General features: G+C 38.7%; 1 protein-coding gene across 1 annotated transcript in view; it reads left to right on the forward strand.

Moving 5' to 3' along the window:
- The window catches only part of ICU2 (DNA-directed DNA polymerase), a 50,649-nt gene extending 31,507 nt beyond the window's left edge, over positions 1-19,142 (forward strand). The window contains exons 8-32 of the mRNA XM_089981795.1: positions 1,505-1,690; positions 1,839-2,002; positions 2,129-2,243; positions 2,868-3,038; positions 3,191-3,304; positions 3,439-3,558; positions 3,661-3,969; positions 4,093-4,185; positions 5,282-5,403; positions 5,490-5,562; positions 5,728-5,784; positions 13,755-13,847; positions 13,973-14,098; positions 14,178-14,275; positions 14,393-14,438; positions 14,648-14,761; positions 14,883-14,966; positions 15,303-15,416; positions 15,778-15,867; positions 15,938-16,014; positions 16,129-16,345; positions 16,430-16,483; positions 17,324-17,443; positions 17,619-17,693; positions 18,999-19,142. Of these exons, the coding sequence (XP_089837921.1) occupies positions 1,505-1,690; positions 1,839-2,002; positions 2,129-2,243; positions 2,868-3,038; positions 3,191-3,304; positions 3,439-3,558; positions 3,661-3,969; positions 4,093-4,185; positions 5,282-5,403; positions 5,490-5,562; positions 5,728-5,784; positions 13,755-13,847; positions 13,973-14,098; positions 14,178-14,275; positions 14,393-14,438; positions 14,648-14,761; positions 14,883-14,966; positions 15,303-15,416; positions 15,778-15,867; positions 15,938-16,014; positions 16,129-16,345; positions 16,430-16,483; positions 17,324-17,443; positions 17,619-17,693; positions 18,999-19,142 (2,976 nt within the window). The remainder of the gene's footprint in view (positions 1-1,504; positions 1,691-1,838; positions 2,003-2,128; positions 2,244-2,867; positions 3,039-3,190; positions 3,305-3,438; positions 3,559-3,660; positions 3,970-4,092; positions 4,186-5,281; positions 5,404-5,489; positions 5,563-5,727; positions 5,785-13,754; positions 13,848-13,972; positions 14,099-14,177; positions 14,276-14,392; positions 14,439-14,647; positions 14,762-14,882; positions 14,967-15,302; positions 15,417-15,777; positions 15,868-15,937; positions 16,015-16,128; positions 16,346-16,429; positions 16,484-17,323; positions 17,444-17,618; positions 17,694-18,998) is intronic.
- Positions 19,143-21,057: the final 1,915 nt, after the last annotated feature.

A 21,057-nucleotide genomic window follows, 5' to 3' on the forward strand; every position in this document is an offset into this window, starting at 1 on the left:
GGGTTGGCGGGTTGGCATACCTCCAACCCGAACCTTACCCATTTAATAAACGGGTTAGGCGGGTCGACCCGTTTATTAAACGGGTTGGCTTAAGCCCAACCCGAACCCGCCTAAGAGGCGGTTTGGCGGGTCGTGTCAGGTTTTGCCACCCCTACATGAGACACACCTGTTGAGTGAAGTGTTTGCATCATATATATATATATATATATATATATATATATATATATATATATGTTGGACATAAATGACCTAGGTGTGTTGACCGCACCCAGGGACGGGTTGACCGCACCTGCACCCACGTTGCATCGACGCGGGTGTGGCACCCTGCTAGCCGAATCCCTGTGACATAGTCTGGAACATGTTTTCTACTAAGTAACCTATAGTGAACACATCTGTGAGTTCTGATTGAGCAATCACCTGAAACCTATGTCACGCGGGTGCGGCGCAATTTCAAAAATTTTGGACACGGGGACTCGACTATATATATATATATAAGACTAGGTCAAAGTTGTGCCCCTGGCGGGGGGTTATAGGGGGGCAGCCCCCCCACCCCACCCCACAAAAAAAGTTTTTTTTTTTAAATTCTGTAGTCCAGAATTTAAAAAAAAATTCCAAAAAATGGACCACAATGACCCTGGGTGCGTTGACCGCACCCAGGGTCGGGTTGACTGAGTCCGTGTGACATAGCCCTAAATTTTGTCCATTTGAAGCTGTTTAGAACAGTTTAGGAGATATTCTCTCTCTCTCTCTATATATATATATATATAGATAGAGAGAGAGAGAGAGAGAGAGAGAGAGAGAGGTCATGGTAATCAAAGACATGAGTGGAAGCAAGTGAGAGAAAAGGGGGGCTTGATTGTGTCCATCATGGTTTATATCCTATGTCACATGGGTGCGGGTGCGGGGATTCGACACTTCCAAAAAACCCGGGTGCGGTAGGGGCATATATATATATATATATATATATATATATATATATATATATATATATATATATATATATATATATATATATATATATATATATATATATATATATATAAGGGGGGTCCGGGGGTTCCCCCCGGCGCGGGTCCCGCTGTGCGGTCAGCGGACGGGGGGCTGCCCCTGGTGGGGGGTTATAGGGGGGCACCCCCCCCCCCCCCCCCAGATTTTTTTTTTAAATTCCACAGCCCATTTCATAGGGCAATTTTTTTTTAAAAAAACAAAAAAAAATGGACCATCCGCAGCCCATTTCATAGGGCAATTTAAAAAAAACAAAAAATGGACCAAAATGACCCTAGGTGCGGTCAACGCACCCAGGGTCGGGTTGACCGCACCCGCGTCGACGCGGGTGCGGCACCCTGCTAGCCGAGTCCCTGTGACATAGTTTATATCTTTTGACTGAATCGGACATGGCCTTGACTGTGTCACATGTAACGGATGTACAAACATAAGATTTTCAATTGATAATGTTATACGCAAATTGTCTTTGTGTTTCTTATGGATTTCAAGTTATATGCAGGTGAGTTGGTGCAAGTATGAAGTTATCATAGACTCCCCAAAGGATGTAACTGTTTCAACCTCAAAGGCTATACTAGAGATTCCTCCAGTAATTGTGGCTTCAATAAGCCTTAAAACAATTGTGAATGAGAAGAAGAATGCCAATGAAATAGTCTCTGCATCTGTTGTTTGCTGTCATAAGGCAAAAGTATGTCCAAAACTAATCTTTTACCAAGTTCTGTATCAATTTCATAGCTTACCTTTCCTCTCTTTGCTTGCAGTTTTTCCTGTACCTTGAAGCTTTATTTTGGTCCACTATTTAAACATATTCTGATGATAGTTTTTTAACATTTCAGATAGATGTTCCCATGCTAACATCGGATTGGAATAAAGCTGGGGTCCTTACTCATTTTACTATTGTGCGCAAACTTGATGGAGGCATTTTTCCATTAGGTTTCGCGAAGGAAGTTGCCGATAGAAATTCAAAAGCTCCATGTGGTGTTTTGGTGATTGAGAGTAGGCATGTTTATAAATTTCCTTTTATCAATAGTTTCATATCTTGCTTTCTTCTGTGGGTTTGTTGGAATGCTCGCTGTATGTCGGCTTGCTTTTAGATGGTCCTTATTCATTCCTACTTCTTATGCAGTGAAAGAGCCCTTCTAAGTCGCTTGATGATTGAAATACACAAATCTGATTGTGATGTGCTTGTTGGGCATAATATCTCTGGATTTGACATTGATGTTCTCCTGCATAGAGCACAGGTTTGCATTTCTAAATTGCTTTCATCATTTGGGGTGTCATATAATTGCAATCAAACTGGAGCATGCTGACCTGATATCTTGGATTTGGGATTTTTGTGATTTAACAAACGTTTATTAACCTGCTCTAACCAGTTGATGAAGTTGTTGTCATTGCATCCTTCCTAAAGCAGAACAAAGTTCCAAATATGTAAATCATTATTGATATTACCTTGGTTTAAAATTTAATCTAATGATTGGTTCTAGATTAGTCCTATCACAGAGGTGAGTTAGTTGCACCTACAACTTCCTTTATCTGGTATGTGGGTCTATTTAAGACAGATTGATCATGAACTTGCCTTGAATCTTCTGCTTGACTGTTATAGCTTCTTGATGAACTAGAAACAGTGTTCAGTTCAAGGCATGGGAAGATTGCAGGTTTCTAAACTGTAATGTTATGACATTCATGAAATGTAGTTGACTGGCTATTTATGTACATTGAACCGTTGTTATATTTGTTAGTGTCTGGTGCTTAAGTTTATAACTTTATAATCACTTTTGTGTTTCCTGTTAATATATGCCAGATAATGGTGAATGCCCCTGAATAATTGCTAACTGGCCTAATACTGAATATTTTATATCATGCAGGCACTAAATGTGCTGTGGTCCAAGATTGGTCGTCTGAAGCGATCTGTGATGCCCAAGCTTACAAGAGGAGGCAGTCTTTTTGGATCTGGAGCTAGTCCTGGTGTGTTGTCTTGCATTGCAGGCAGGCTCTTATGTGATACTTACTTGTCATCACGTGAGCTTTTGAAGGAGGTAAATTCATAGCTACCCATTATTTTACAAAGATAAGCCCTATGAATTTCTGATTGTCAAAATGGACAAGGTTGGGCATGTTACATGGTGATCATGCATTAAATTTGGAGCTTTAAATTGAGAAAGAAAGATGGGTTTGCTACTGTTTGTAGGCAAGTTATTCTTTAACACATCTTGCGAAGGCTCAGCTTGGAAAGGATAGAAAAGAGATCTCTCCGCTGGATATTCCTTTAATGTTCCAATCATCAAGCACACTACTGGAACTCGTAGGTTTTCCTTAAGCCTCTGTTTATTTCTTGCCACCTTTAAATTTTCAGTCACAACTGCTGAGATAAAGCTATATATTAGTACTTGTCTACTTTATTATGTACATAACACCCATTCAAGTCCATGCAATCAGGTTGAACATGGTGAGACAGATGCTTGGCTTTCACTAGGGTTGATGTTTCATTTGAGCCTGCTTCCATTGACACGGCAGCTTACCAACATTGCTGGTAACCTCTGGGGAAAGACACTCCAAGTGAGTTTTCTGTATTTATTCTTTCAAACTTACTTCGTGGTCAAGTGATGATAGCTTGGACTTGGTTAAGTTAGTGGTGGCTTGTCAAAATGATTGTTTCAGGGTGCTAGAGCACAGAGAGTGGAATATCTCTTGTTGCATGCATTTCATAAATTGAAATATATCTTTCCTGATAAGATGCCTTATACGGGGAAGGAAGCCTCGACAAAACGAGGATCAAAGCACTCTATGGAAGATGAACATTTTGATGATCAGAATATTCTCGACAGTGGTGGTATTTCTATGGATAACGGAAAGCACAAAAAGGGCCCTGCATACTCTGGTGGTTTGGTTCTGGAACCGAAAAAAGGACTCTATGACAAGTTCATATTGCTTCTGGACTTCAACAGTCTGTACCCTTCCATCATACAGGTTACCAATATATGCTTTCTCATTCTCAACTTTTTTAGCAACAAGATATCATGCTAATGGCTATTTTATTTTCCTTTATCGGTCATTAATTTGTTTAATTTTGCTGAACCATGGGCCAAATAGGAGTACAATATCTGCTTCACCACCGTTGAAAGAACCAAAGATGGTTCAATTCCTGCTTTACCAACTTGCCCAACTACTGGAGTGCTGCCGAAGGTACTTCCAGAAAAAGCTAATTCAACCTGTAGTTTTGACTTGTTTCCAATACCTATGCATAATAAATTTTCTTGTGTTATCGATATATATGCTATTTGAGAAATAGCAAGAGGTTATATCATGTGGACTAGTCAAGTAATGGCTATATTTTTTCACATTAGATTTTTATAAGAATGTTTTTTTATTGCATGGTTTTGTTAAATTTTCTGCAATAATAATACCAATCAATAAAACAGAGATGTAGAGAAGTATCTGACGGAATTAGAACTCAATATGCTTGATCTTATATGTGCCTCAGTTAATAATCTTCTTAGATCCAAATAACAATGAACTAGTAAAAAAGCATGTCAAAATGAATTAGTAAAAAGGCATAACAAAATTGCCAATTGCATGTGTCACTGAAGAACAATAGATAATTAATCTAATTGATTAACTTGCAGTGTTGCCCCTAATGTCAAATCCAACACTCCCCCTCTAGTTGAGTACACTATTAAATATGGTGATGTCCACACACACAGAAGTTAATCAATTTGGGATGGGATCCTGCTCCAATTTGCATGACAGTGACACCATGTCTGCGCTATAAACTCTTAAGGTCGAGAACTCTAAAATTCTTATAAGTGGATCTAGTAACCTAGATCATCCTGATCAATGGTGCTTCCAGCAAAGAAACAATGTTGAATTTAAGTCTGAAAAAATATGTGGCTATGGCAGTCATGAAGGCAGTAATTACATGGATTTGGTCTTTTTATGGATGTTCTTGGGTTAATGAATTGGATTTACATGGTTTTTTTGAAGCAAAATTAACAAATTGATCGTGTCTTTATATCTGGTTTTTGTCAAGTTTGCACAAATGCATTATTTATGATCATCATCACTCTGATTTCGATTGTCATTGTCTCAATTATAATGCACCATCATCTCCATCATTCCCCCTGCATGTGCTGATTTAGTTATGCTAAAACAGAATCATGTCACATTTGAAATAATATTGCTACTGATGCTATGAACATTATATAAAGCTGCTCTTTACATTCTGAAAGCCAAAACGAGCTAAGCTTATTTTATGAAGAGTTTTAACTTGAAAAATATCCAGCTATTACACTCTCTGGTTGATCGGAGAAGAAAGGTAAAGCAATGGATGAAGAACACAACTGATCGTCACAAGATTCAGCAGCTTGATATTCAACAACAAGCATTAAAACTTACTGCAAATAGGTGTGAACTTTTGGTTGATGTAGTTGCAAATGTACTTTTAAGATTTATTTCTAATTTTTATTGGATGCTGACTTTGTTTCATACAGTGTATATGGGTGTTTGGGATTTTCCAACTCAAGGTTTTATGCCAAACCACTTGCAGAGCTCATAACACTTCAAGTGAGAATACCCATTCTGTATTTTGATTATTTTATGCATTTTAGCTGTTTTGGTTAGCCTTGTATTGGCTTGCTTTATCTGTTTATGTTAACTGGTGCAGAAAAAATGGTTGTGGTGATTGATGTATGATTTATTTGCTTATTAACTAAGTGAATTATACTGTAGGGACGAGAGATTCTACAAAGTACTGTTGATCTTGTTCAAAACCAGCTGAACTTGGAGGTATTCCCTAAAACCATACATAATACCACCTTAATCATCTGGACATATTCTGATTATCCATATTTATAAACCATTGTGTTTTGGTTAAGCATTTTCTTTTACCATTATTCACTATACTTGAAATTTGTATCAAGTCTGCCTACAGCAAGTTATCAGCTTCAAGACTAAAAACCATCAAATACAGTCAAACTCTACAAAGGTTTAAAAAACAGAAAAATCTGTAAACTTTAGGGACTAACAATCTAAAGCAAATACACATTGCATATGACAGTTCACTCTGTGGACTTTGTAATGAAATGTAAAAGTGCACAAGAGATGCCACTTATGGGCTTACAAGCATACAAGAGTGTTCACAAACAAAGAGCCTCTTATGGGCCAATACAAAATAAGATCACAAAGCCACATAGGGGCAAGAACACATAAAAAAATAAAAATATATTGATTGAGCAAATGCTTGAGACAAGCATAACAAGATATGGGAAGAACCCATATTTATAGAGGAGATACAAGGGGCTAGTCTACTAGCCGTTGGGCTAGTCCCCAACGGCAAGAACAAAACAATAAAAAGCAAAATGAAAAACAAAAATACAAATGTGCTCCTAATGAGCACTACCTATTACATGTAGATGAAATGACCAAAATGCCCCTAATGGGCATGAACCTATTACATATAAAAAACAGCAATATATATATATATACACACACACACACACACACACACCTTCAAACTTACGTTGATAACAGTGAAAGTTTGTCAAGTAAGAAATGAAACTGGGAAGATGGGAGTGCTTTGGTGAAGAAGTTGGCCAACTGATATTTCGATGCTACACATGGCAGTATGATAGTATTCTTTAGGTATTTTTCACGAACATAATGGTAGTTCATTTCAATGTGCTTTGTTGTCTCATGGAATATATGATTGTTGCTATATATATGGTACTTTTATTATTACAACATATGTAAATACATCCCCATGTATTCTAATAGTCTTTTCAATCACACGATTTATGATGTGATATTCATAGTATAGTACTCAGCTTCTGTTGACGATAAAGATACTTTTTGCTCTTCTACGGTACCAGCGAATTACTTATAAAGACTCAAAAAGTATATTCATATTTCAAATGAGGTACCTTTTCAAATGAAGATTTTTTGAAATTTCCAATTCGTTTTATATCAAGAGAGGAACCATCAACAATGAAAATATTAAATCTACTTAAATTAGTCTTATAATCGGAAAACAAAGAGTTGCTATGAGTCACATAGAAAGATATACCAGAATTCAAGAGCCAAGAAATCTTATAGGAGGAGAAGAAATTATATGAAAAAAGATGAGTAATTAAGAAGTGGTTGTAGGACTTTCACCAATTAGGACAACACCATTGTTTCAATAGATTTAGAATCTCCATTGGTTCCATTCTTGTCTTCTTGAGATGAATCTACGATCACCACCATTTTCTCATATCTTCCTTTAAATTTGGGACAATAAATCTTGATGTGCCCCGGTTCTCTACATTTATGATACAATCTTCTTTCTCTCGTCATCATTTCGCTGTCTCCCATAGTTAGGTTTGGGAAAGTGTGGAGGCTTATATGCATTTGTGTTGTGTTGGATCTAGAGACGTCCAACACATTGTCCTTGGTTTCTTTGGATTCAAATATAGTTTTTAATCTAGTTTCTTCTATGCATACTTCGGTTAAGACCTTATGTAAAGGTGAGATCTTCTTGCGGTGGATGATTGTAACCCATACTTGTTCATACTCGGGTCTAAGACCCTTCATGAATTGAAAACATTGCTCTTCGAAGATTTGGTTTTTCCTTTGAAGAGCGTCATTGGGTGAGTGATTATTTAGTCCTATAGCCTTTTGAGAGTCCATGATACTCTCTATTGGTCTTCTCTTGTTTACTATGATGGATGCGGTCAGGCAAATTCCATTTGTGTGTGGCATCCTTTTTGTGTGTACGTTTGCTTGATGATGAGATATGCTTCATCGGCCCTTTTAAATTCGAAAATGTTGGCACATGATTCTTCATACATACTCTCCCAGAGAGAGAGAGAGAGAGAGAGAGAGAGAGAGAGAGAGAGAGAGAGAGAGAGAGTTCTCCCCCCTTCTTCCTTCCTGCCTTCTCTCATAATGGACTTGGTGAGAATAGGTTGAGGTTTCGGTGTGGAACCATCAACTTATTGCCACAAGTCTTTTCCAACTAATATCCTCTTCACCGCGGTGACCTACATGTTGTATTTGGTCCTATCAAATTTAATGGGAACAATAATTACAACCTTTTTGTTGGCCATAAGGGCATGTTTGATGCGCCGTTCTCAGCGGGATTTGGATGAAAATCCCGCTGAGAACATCAAAAGCAGACAAATGTTGGACGCGGAGGACACTGTTCCGCGCGTCCGCCGCGTTCATAATCGTATGTAATTTTTGCTCCACCTCCCCCTTGTTACAAAAAGAACAGGAACGAAGGGGATGCAAAAAAAAATGCATCGACGGGTGCGCTGCGCCCATCGATGCGTCTCTTTCTCTCACCCTGTTCCCTCTCCGGCGACCATCGCCCGACCCCGTTCCCCCTCTGGCTCACCTCACTGGGCGCCCGACCCCGACCAACCTCCCCTGCGTCCCCTACCTCTCTGCTCCCTCGATTCGCCAGAACGGATTCGCCGGAACCTCCTGTAAACCCCCCTTTTGCCTCAGGCTTCACCTTGCTCTCCCCCTGCGATCTCCCTTGCCCCCCCTTCTTCCTCGGTTCCCCAGACCACTTGCGCCGGCGGAGCCCCTGCGACCCCCCCTTGCAGCTTGGTTTCTGGTTTCATCACCTCTTTGCTCCCTCTACTCGTCGGAACATCCTGTAAACCCCCCTTTGCCTCAGGCTCCACCTTGCTCTCCCCGCGATCTCCCTCGCCCCCCTTCTTCCTCGGTTCGCCGGACCACCTGCACCGGCGTCTCCCCTGCGACCCCTCTTGCAGCCTGGATTTTGGTTTCATCTCCTTTCTCCGGTGCGGAAGGGAATGCCGCTGCTGCCATACTGAGCCCAATCGCCGCCGCCGTTTGCCTCCGGTGGTTTTTTGGTTTCGCCGGGCGTGGGTTTTCTCCCTCAGCTCTCCGTCTTCTTCCACAAGAAATCTGCGCTTCGATTGTGAAAATTGGGATTCAGATTGTGAATATGTGTTTCTTATGCAAACAAGCTGCCAAATCCAATCAGCATCTGTTTATAGATTGTTTCTTTGTTAAACAATGCTGGGGTTATATTTTTCATAAGTTTGGATGCTCAAGAACTATGCCTGGGGATGTGATCACCCTTTTGCAATGGTGGTTCAATAGTGGTGTTCGACCTTCATGGCTGAATCGGTGTTCAAGGCAGTTTTTTCACTTGGTGATTTGGAAAGTTTGGTGTATAAGAAATTCTATTCTTCACAGCTTTAGTGATTATTCTGTTTGAAGGTTTATTAGAGAGATTAGGCAGTGTTGTGAAGAGCATTTACTTGAAGTTGAGCTGGAACGAGGATGAAGAGTAGATGGTGAACTCCTGGGTGAAATTTGGAGTTTTTTCCACTGTTAAGGAGTCTCCTATTAGGCTATGCGTTGATATACATTGTTTCTGTTATGGTGCAGCAGAGTATCAGAACAGCTTATGCTATGCACGTGCATTCTGGGTTTATCATAGTTGCTGGAGTGTGACAAGTGCTGGAGGATTTGTGGCAGCAGGAGTTTTGTATTTTTTCTGAGATTCTGTGTACAACATTGCGGTGGTAAATGGTTGCAGGTATCGTCTAATAATGGAGTCTGGTTATCTAATTGAAATCGGTGTTAGACGAACAAAGGTCTTTACAGTTGAATTTATGGAGGCTACAATTTTTGCTGATCAGGTTCAGGATTATCAAACCAAATTTGTTGTCATTTGTTGAATTGTCTCCAGTGATGGAGAGCGTAAGCAATGGAAAGATAAACCCCCTGATTGATCTGCTTGTGCGACCATTCAGTAAGGGTGCTGAATGCAAGTGAAGGGGATTTAAGCCCAGCCTGTTAATCGAAAAAAGGAAAAGTAGAATCACAACAAAGTAATGGCATATAGTAAATATCAACAACATTGCAATTGATGAATATAAGTCTGGAAATCAATAAAATTGAACTCTTATTACAACTTGACTTTTTTGTGATTTTATCATGGTATAGTCGTGATAAATTCAACAAATTACTTCCAATATTTGTGACATACAATAGATTTGAGCAAAAAATCATCAATTACAATGTTGTACAATAGATTTGAAACTTCCATATTCGAGGCAAAAATCAAATTTCAAATCCATATTCAGGGCAAGAATTCATGATTTTAGATATAATTTCGCAATTGGATCCATATCCGGGCAAAAACCATAATAAACTTGTTAAAACATGTAAAATAGTGGACGGATTGGGTCATGTGATCCAAAACGAAGTAATTTGATCCATTATCCATGATTGTTCAAGTTGTCCGCACATCATCATCAAACAATGGACATTTAGAACATAGCATTTGAGTACGGTCCAAACAAACATTGGACTTGGAACAGTTGTTACGGAACGAACAGAGCCAATGTTCTGTTCCCTTCTTTTTGTTCATTTTGTCCAACCTTGGACAAGCCATCAAACATACCCTAAAGGAAGAAGATGAAGATGAATGATGTTGATGGCATGTTTCCTGAAGCAACGTTCCCTCGAAATCTCGAACCACCATGCAATCCTCAATCACATGAATTAACGAGGTGGTATCCCGTGTGGTAAGTAGGGTCCCTAGTCAAGCTGATGGCCCAGGATTGAATCCTTGAATCCCTCTGCCACATGGGGCGGCTGTTGTTCTGGTAGGGGTCTGATTAACTCCAACTTGCTTATAAAAAAAAGAATTACAACTTAAGAGCTCCAAGGCTTTGATACCATGTAATGAAATGTAAAAATGCTCAAAAGATGCCACTTATGGGATTCAAAGCATACAAGAGTGTGCACAAACAAAGAGCCTCTTATGGGCCACTACAAAATAATATCATAAATCCACTTAGGGCAAAAATAACGCATGAATAATAAAATATATTGATTAGGAGAATGCTTGAGAGAAGCATAACAAGATAGGGGAAGAACCAAGGTTGCCAGACTAGGAAGTGAAACTGGGAAACGATACGGGAAGCGGAAGCGAGAAGCGATGTATTTTAAAATGTATATGAAGCGGGAAGCGAGGAATATTAAAAAAGAAATATAAGAATTGAATGAGAATCAAAATGAAACACAAATAAAAACTAAAATAAAGTGACTAATATTAAATTTCATGATTTTTTAGTGTAAGAATTAAAATTTTAACAAAATCTAAAAATGATGACTACCAATTTAAAGAAAACACATGAAAGTGAGTGAGAAGAGTGAGAAAAAACACATACAGGTTTATATAACTTAGAAACAGTCAATCAGAAATATAAGTCATATAACTTAGAAATATAACTCAGAAACAGTCAACCAGATTATATATGAATCACACACAAAAAAATATAACTCAAAAACAGTCAAACAAATTATATATGAAACACAAACACAAAATATATAATATACATATTACAATAACTAAAATACAAAATATATACTATAACTGAAACACAAGGTTATCAGTTTTATATATATATATATATATATATATATATATAAAATTGAAAAACATAAAATATAGCGAAAACAAAAAGACCGAGAGAGAGAAACATGAATAAGAAAAAAACAGGAGAGCAAACCGAGAGAGAGGAATAAGAAAAAAAAAGGAAAAAAAATGAGAAGGAAAAAACAGGAAGGAGAAAAAAAGAAGAAAAAAAGTGAGCGAGAGAGAAGGGCAACACCTTTCCCCTTTTTATACTTTGGCTTGATTAAGTTAAAAAAAGGGCAAGTATAGGCTTAAAGCCTAGGTGGGCTAGACGATGCCTAAGCAGTAAAATACGGCCCCACCGCTCAAACCCAAAAGCCCAGGCGGTGGGGCTGCACCTAGGCTGCCTAGGCGCCGCCTTTGACAACAAAGAGCTTAACAGACCAGCTGGGGTGTGATTTTGCAAGATAATTTACTTAGTCAGCCAAACTCAAGCTTTGTTTTGGAGGATTAAGACCCGACTTTATCCAACTTGACTAGAGAAATTTGAACATTATGCCTAGTCTAGGTTCAACCAGGCCTCACACTTGGTCTGGTTTACTAAATGGTCTATGTTTAGAGAGGCCTCCGCTGTGCAAATCCAGTATGTTATCATGCTTAGAATCATCAATCATGACCAATCAATTTGTTTGTCTGGGGAATTTTTGTAACAGCATTGCAATTTTTTATGAATCAAGGGTGTGAATGGACTATTGCATTTTTTTATCTTCTTCTACATTTGCATGTTCTCAGTGAGAACCACTAAAATGACTTCATTCTTCTGTCTGGCCTTAAATTTCTTGACCATCCAAAATGCTTACTATAAGTTGGATATGTTTTCATTAATAATTCATGAGAACCATGTCAGAATAACTAAATATAGTGATGGACAATTAAATGTATATACATTGTTAGGATTCTCTTCTGAGAATTCTAATGGAAAAGGTGAACCCCCAATGCGTTACCTATTAGAAAATATGACCTGTAGACAATTTGTGAATCATAAATAATTCCTGCTTTATGATGTCAGCACATTTTTGTGTATGTGAAAAATATTTGTTGCTCATGAAGCACCTATTCCCTTTTCTTGTCCATGGATCAATTTAAATTCCGCATTTGGAGTGAAGAATGTGTTGTTTCCTATGCAGGAAACTAGTTTTAAATCTTCCTACAACTCTAGAAATAAGTAATTTACTCTTTATCTAGTGGTTAATCTTGGAAGTTATTCAATGTCAGTCAGTTGTAAGGTGATATTTAGTTTTACTTAATGCTTTAAATTTAGTAAAAGAAAAGTGAAAAAACAATAATAAAATTTCCATTCAGTCATTTTGAATCCATATCTCAAGCTATTGGATCTAAATTGATCCAATGGCTTAAAATGGGGAGCAGCCTATTTTACATGAGTACTTCACATGACATGGGTACTGGAACTAGTACTTCATGGGTACAAGTCAGACCAGTTTCAGCCAACTGATCTAAAGTTACCCACTACCTGTTTTGTGGGATCATTTGCATCCATTTTCAAGGTGCATAAGAGGATTGTTTTCATCAATTAGTTTATGGATTTGATGCACATTCAGTCATTCAGATATACATGTATACATACACTTCAATATATATATATATATAGATAGATAGATAGATAGATAGATAGATAGATAGATAGAGAGAGAGAGAGAGAGAGAGAGAGAGAGAGAGAGGCCGTAACAGTGGACGGCCTCTCAGTCGAACGAAGGTCGGACACACCTAGCGCATCCGATTTTGTGACATATGGGGCATTATCAGCATCACAAACGCCACTAATTCCCTAAACACAAAAAAAATGTGGCCGCTGATCCGTGCTAGATCAGCGGTGGAGAAGCGACGTGTCCACTGTTAGTGGCTTCTATATCTATATCTATATCTATATCTCTATATATATATATATAATCACATTCTGACACCCTTAATTTTAGAAATTCTTGTGTCATACTATATGTACCTGCACTTGTACTTACGTGATTGAGGGAGCATCCCATTATTATAGGTGAAGTGTTTAGTCCTGGTCTAAATATTGTAGTCCAGATAAATACTTTCAGCAAGTCTCTAACCCCAACTTAATTGGTAGTATATGTCTTGTTTTTTTTCAGTGTTCTCAATACTCAATATTACAAGATTAAACAAGTATTGAATATAATTATACTTCATTTTTTAATTATTGAACATTATCTTGGAATCATTTTGTTATTGTGTTTTTATGATGCTTCACATTGCTTGGATTTAGTGTTGGTTTGTTGATTTCTTTTTTGTTGGGCTTATGATATGGCTAATAGTTTGCTTGCCAATTGGACAGGTGATATATGGTGATACAGATTCAATCATGATACATACCGGATTGGATGATATTTCTGAAGCAAAAGCTATTGCAACAAAAGTTAAAGTAGAGGTTAGTTTTTTGCACGTTTTCCCTTGAGGAATTGAAAATGTGTGCACGACATGGTAGTTTGTATCACTTGTACATCAATTTATTTCTTCTGACGTTTCTAGATGAACTATATTATTTTCTTTTAGGTAAACAAAAAATATCACTGTTTAGAAATAGATCTTGATGGCCTGTACAAGCGAATGCTACTTCTGAAGAAAAAAAAATATGCAGCTGTTAAAGTCCAGTTTAGCAATGATGGCAGTCCCTATGAGGTCAGTTCATTGCTTCAGATTTTGAATTGGTCTGTACAGTTTTTCATTTGCGTTGTCTTAGACACGACAGTTTTTTCAGGTCATTGAGCGCAAGGGACTTGACATGGTCAGGCGTGACTGGAGTTTGCTTTCAAAGGAATTGGGTGATTTTTGCCTTGGCCAAATTTTATCTGGCGGGTATGTTAGATTTGTCTCATTCGAAATTGAGAACAACTTTTATGTTATTTTAAGACAATAAGAAGGTGAAATATTCTACTCTGATCCTGCTGCCATGACTTTGTTTTCTTTTAAAAGGTCTTGTGAGGATGTAGTGGAATCAATACACAGGCGTCTAATGCAAGTGAGTTGGTGCCTAAAATATGTCATTTCTATCAATAACCTCAATATTCTGTGCTAGATCTGACTTAGAAATAGAATAGTAATTTGTTCCTGGTTGTCTTGTATCATGCCATTGAATTTCTGTGTTTCATCATCTCTGGACTCTTGAGTTATTTGTATGACTTCAAAAGACATTTATTTTTTAAAGTGGCCATTTTTCGAGTGAATCAGGTGCAGGAGGAGACGAGGAATGGTGAAATTGAACTTGATAAGTATGTTATCATGAAAACTTTAACCAAGTCTCCTGAAGAATATCCAGATGCCAAAAACCAACCTCATGTGCAGGTATGCTGATTAGTGAGTCCAAATATTCAGTTTATATACCCATAAGCTGTAGCTTTTCTAAAGTTTTAAATATTTGCATGTTGCAAAAACTCTTATTTGTTTCAGTTGCGCATTTATGTAGGTAGCTTTGAGATTGAAACAAAATGGCCTCTCATCTGGGTGCTCTGCTGGTGATACAATTCCATATGTAATTTGTTGCCAACAGGTTTGTACTCTTGTTCCTTGATATCTAGGTTATAAGTCTTGTACGATAGGCACTCTTGTCCCTGAATATCTAGGTTATAAGTCTTGTACAATAGTTCAGTAGGTTATAAGTCTTGGTTTGGTAGTGCAGCTTTTCACGAAATTGAAGTTCATGATTGGAAGTGACTTACCATTCTAAAGGCATATTTGTGTCTAAGAAGCTTGCAAGTATTATTCATAGCATCAAAAGCTTATTATTGTAACATTCTAATTGCTTAATCCAAGGCTGTCTTAATAATGTTTCGCGATTGCCAATTTCTGAAAAAAAAACTCAAGCACTATATTTGCTATTGAGCAGGGATCTGATTCTGGTTCTTCCACTGGGATAGCTCAGAGGGCTAGACATCCTGATGAGCTGAAACACGATGATGGGGGATGGATGGTTGATATTGACTATTATTTGTCACAGCAGGTGAAATATATTTAACACATCCAGTATATCCTTTTTAGGGGGTGTTTGTGTGTCATGGTAGCATTCTTCCTGCACAAGATGGCGCAGAGAGTGTTACAGCCGAGACAAAGTCCGACACCCCTCCCCCTGGTTGGACTTTGTTTCCTCTATAAGTGGGGTTAAGAGTATGGAAACCTTCAGGTGGGCAGGGTGATTTCCTTGCAGTTGCTTCTTGTGTGTGTTTACGACTTGCCTTTCTCGTGTGGGCCCACAGAAAATGCCCCCTTTACCACAGAAATGGGAGTCTTTTCTGTGACATGCAAACACCTGCTTAATCTTACACATTGAGCCCACTCTTTAAAAGTTTTCATCTAATATGCAGATTCATCCTGTTGTATCACGTTTATGTGCATGCATGGAAGGAACCAGCCCAGCTCGGCTTGCTGATTGTTTGGGGCTTGAATCATCTAAGGTCAGAATGCTGATGCATGTGGATTCTTCTTTTCGCTTTAAATCCATATTAATATTGTGATTTTGCACAGTTCCAGCATAAAACCAGGGATTCTGTAAGCAAATATCTGGATAGAACAGTTGTATGTGCTGAAGATGACAATGAGAGGTGAACATGCTTTTTTCCTTTTACTTTTTCTATTATTGGATTATTAAGCCTTCTTTGTGTTTAAGCTGAAAAAAGTATCAAGGGACAGTAATTTTGTCAAATAAAAAACTGCAGATTTCGTGGCTGTGAGCCTCTATGGATAGCATGCCCTAGTTGCTTGACAACATTTGAGTGTCCTGTTATATCTAGTTTAATATCATCCTCAAGATGCGAGAAGTTGGATTCTGAAGCAGAAAAAGAAAGTGAGAATTTCTGGACCAAACTGCACTGTCCTAAGTGTCCAGATGAAGGTGACAGAAGTAGAATATCCCCTGCGATGATAGCCAACCAGGTTCCATGTTTATATGCTATTGAATGTTTTTCATAATTGTTCAGCCTAACGATGAAGCAAACAAGTTAGTTTTTTGGATTTCAGGTCAGAAGACAGTCAGAGAAGTTTGTCTCAAACTACTACGGAGGCTTGATGACAGTAAGTACTTAACTGTTATAGTAGATTTTCATGTCTAGTTGATTTTGAAGCATGCAATGTGTGAGCACACTGGCTTGAAAGCAGATGACTTCCCTACATCCCAAATGTGTTGAAAGTGGTTCCTTCCTTTTGGCGACCTCCTCTATGATTGCAATTTATTAACAACTTCTGTAGCATACGTCCTATAGTTTCTGAGATTCCCAGAGATTGGGTTTTCTATTGGTGTCTTGCAGAACTTCGAAAAGCTTAGGCAATTTTAACAGTAGATATGTTGAGCTTCATTCTAGATGAATTTGGAATTTTTTTAGTACATAAATGATGACTCTATATATGTTGGTATAGAATGTAAAATGATCATGACCTGTTGGATTTGGGTTTTATAGTCTCAAAGTTTTGTCACCAAAATTACCAGTTAAATGCACAATGACTTTTTCTTTAACCTGTCAGAAAGTATGAAATGGTAATTTTGGTTGCCTATGGAATTTTTGAGTCAATGAGAGGAGCTTACCATGTGCTTTTAGTTTGGCCCATACATGTGGTCACAATTGTCAAAACTTTGTTGGGGTATTAACGGTCTTCTGTCTATTGTTTTTGTCAGTTCTAGTGACAGTTAGACAATTAATTATGCTGTAACTGTATTCATGTATCAACATCCCCATAGTATCGTTTTTTAGGCTTTACTCTTTTCCTTCTTTATATGCTATTTCCTCTAAGACATTCACATGTTAGCTACTTTGAGTACAAGATTCTACTAGCAATAAATATTGCATGTGGTGTGTAAAAGTCATTGCCATGGGACTAGCTTTGAGTTAATTGCCTAACTTGAGTAGTGTTTTCCAGTGTGATGATGAACTTTGCCAGTACACTACTAGATCTCTGAATCTGCGAGTGATGGGGGACTCGGAAAAAGGAACCATCTGCCCAAATTATCCTCGGTGTAATGGGCACCTTGTACGACAGGTAAAATAGCTTTTGCTCGTGTTTCAAATAATGCTCAATCTGTGAGCTAGTTTTAACCTCCCCCCCCCCCCCCCCCCCCCCCCCCCCCTTGTTTTAATCAAGAGTCAAGACATTGAATCTCTCTTAGGATTTTCTTTTATCATGTCGATTTAGGAGTTATTTTGTGATATGACAGTATACAGAGGTGGAGTTATACAAGCAGCTCTCATATTTCTGTCACGTGTTGGATTCGGTGCGCTGCTTGGAAAAGGTTATCTACAATCTTCCCTGCCTCTCTTTTCTTCCCGTTTTCTTTTCTGGATAAGATGAGGTTTCATTCATGAGCCATGATGTTCCTCCATTCTAATGGGTCTAATTCTCTAATGAGACTTATTATGTTAAAAGAATGCCATATTTCCTCTAAGATTATTTTGAGTCATCTACTTGGTTCTGAGTGCATCATTTTCCGAGGCATTGACAATATCAGTTTTGAAAATGCTCCACGAGTCTTTCTATTGCTTGTGCCTTGAACTAATACTACCTGCACATATGAGACACCTAACTGTTGTACTGTTCTCATTATAGGTTTGGATATCAGGTACAATGACATGACTATTTTCTAAGTTTAAATAAAAGCAACCTCTTCTGAACTTGGTGATTCTTTCAAAAAGGAAATGTCAGTTTTCACTGATCTACACTTTACTAGAATCTGGCAAAATTCATTTAGCCCTGTGACATCTAGAGTTACTGTCTGCTGAATTTGCCTAGACCAGATAAAAGTTGTTATCTTTTTCACGCATATGACATCACTAAAAGCCTTGGACCTACTTAAAATATCCATTCTAATCCAAGGCACTGTAGACTGCTTGTTTGCTGTTTCATTCTATAAATTGGATTTTGGATACAAGGGATTTCATTGCTACCTTTGTATTATTCATTCTTTTGGAGAAATGTCACAACCTAGTTTGCCACAAGCAGCACCCATCTCACTGATGGATGCCGCTCAACACTACAAGATGGGCTGGATGGCCGGTTTTGAAAGCCTCCCATCCTGTAGATGGACAACACTGCAGGACCCTGCATGAAACAGCTATTATTCTTTGCTCTTATGATGATGATCAAGCGTTCCTAATAGGGAAGCAGATCAGGTCATGCTGAACATGAGCGTTTTTTCTCATGCCGACATCATGGCCATCCGATTTGCATTTTAAAAAGCTCGAAAGTCAACAAAACCACGTGGCATTCATCCAAAATGCAAACAGACGGCCATGATGTTGGCATGAGCAAAAACGCTCATGTTCAGCATGACCTGATCTGCTTCCTCCTAATAGCGCCCACAAAGGCTCGGCCTTCCTATCTAGGGATGAGCATGGTTTTCACCTGACATTGGGAAGCATCTATTGGTTAAATGGTGAAGCCGGGTGTACTCCCTAGTTCCCAAGAGGCACTTCAAGGGTTTTACCAATTGGAGGCCTGCCAATCTGTGGTTGGTGATGGGAGGGGTTTTCTTTGGCCTACACTATAAAAAAATATCTAATTCCTAATAGCATCCCTTGATATTGTTTGGTGATTGCAGTTGGAGATTGGAGCAAAAGCGCAGTTCGAGAAGCAATTTGCTAATGTCCGACAGGTGGCTGATTTAGCAGCTTCTTCAATCAAGAAGATCCGTGACCAGTGTGCGTATGGATGGATTAAGCTTGAGGTGCTCTCACTCTTCTGAGCGTGTGATGTCAAGTGTTGCCTTCTTATTTTTCACTTGTACAGTAGAATATATGAATGTGGATATTGGGTCCCTTAATGCATCTTATTAGTTGGTTGCATCTTTTGATTCTTTACATGTTTGGCTAAACAAACCAAAGTTAGGTAGGTGTCCCTCAACAAGCATACGAGCTAAACAAATCTAAATCAAATTTAGACCACCTGAATCCACATAACTACTACAACCATGAAGCTGTACAAATCCTAAGGCTCTGTTTGGGAAAACGATATCGGAGGAGTCCTGAGGGTGTTGGAGTCTGTTACATGATGTGGCAGGGCTTAAATGGATTTGGAATGTTTGGATGAAGGAAGCGTAAATGTGGACTCCAAATACCAAAAATTTCAAATGTCAATTCTTCTAATAAAATGAAAATATTTACAAGGGTTTCTAAATTTTTGATGGTTTAAATTTTTTACCTCAGGAAATCCAATATTCACCTATTTTATCTCTATTAACTATAATAATGATTCCGTTAGTTAAGAGGCTGACAAGTAGGAGTGGTCCACGGTTTGTTAACCCAACTGGCTGAGCAAAGCCAGCCCAGCATGTAAATTGATAGGTTGGGCCAACAGTCCAGTTTGGGCTAACCCATTGAGAATTCCACAGCCTGCCTGTGGGCTTAATCGGGTCGAGCTGGGTTTATTTTATATTTATATATATATATACACACACACACACGGGTCAAGCCGGGCCATGTCCCAGTCAATTTTGGCTCGGTTTGAGTTGAACTTGGACCTAATTTATAAGCCCAAGATGGGCTGCTCTACTCATTGCCCACCTCTACTTGCAAATACACTCACCTACAGCCAAGGTCAGAGGAATTAAAAGCCTGTTCATTTCCCTTAATCCCTCCAACACTAGTTCCCAAGCAGGGCCTAACAGATTTAAATGAGCAAAAAAATTACACACTGATCCACGTGAAAATCTCCTTTGAGGAAGAAAAAACTATGAGATTGCCAATTGAATTCGATACAGAGATGAGGTTCTACTGATTTATGGCTTACGTGCGTAATAAGACACCTCCATTGGCATCGTCTCTCTCTAAAGGCTTTGCTATATATGACCTATTTAGAAAATTTTTGTGACTGAATTGCATGCTTTTCATCACTCTTCTGTGGCTTGCATGAGCCATCAAGTCCGTCACCAAGTTGCAAAGGTGTGTAGTTCATGTGTATCACCCACTTTCAAACAAGAGGCATGGCCCATAAGGGGGCGTTTGATTCATTGGACAAATGCCGCCTGGACACACCAGGTAGCGTTTGTCCAGGACCTGTGAGTCACTCCCCCTAAGGTGCAACTCACCGGTTCCTTCCTTCCCACCTTAAATACAAAGGGGCAGGAACCAACTGGTTCCCACGTGTCAAAGCGCGAGATGGCACCCCGGCAGGGAGTAGTCAGTCAGTCCCTTCCTGGGTGCGCCCCGTTGTTCAAACACACCCCAAAAGTGATTTTCTTTTTTTTTTAATTCTCATATACTTCTCAATCTACACTTTTGCAGATCGTGAGAAGCACAACTTCTCTGTGGGTTTGGGTTCAGATCTGACCTCCATTAGGTCTAATGGGATCCTTTCTAGTTGGGTCATATCCCAAATCTGTTAAAATCGTAAGTCTAATAAAACATGTTTTTAATTTTAGAATGGTTAGTTTATAACAAGTTGGACTGAGATCCAAACATTGTTTGGACCTGAACAACAAATGCCACGCTTGGGCTCCCATATGATCAGATAAGGTGAGATCTAGGCCGAATCAATGCTGGATCTTACTTTTTAATAGTAGGCCTAGTTTTGGATGTGGAACTAATCTGGATCATGTGGTAGAGTTCATGATTTGGTTGTAGTCTGAACCCCCTTTGATACTGGATCTGCAAAAAGCGGGT

This window comes from Nuphar pumila, chromosome 12 (assembly GCF_984573655.1).
Source record: "Nuphar pumila chromosome 12, dmNupPumi1.hap1.1, whole genome shotgun sequence".
Classification (NCBI taxonomy): Eukaryota; Viridiplantae; Streptophyta; class Magnoliopsida; order Nymphaeales; family Nymphaeaceae; genus Nuphar; species Nuphar pumila.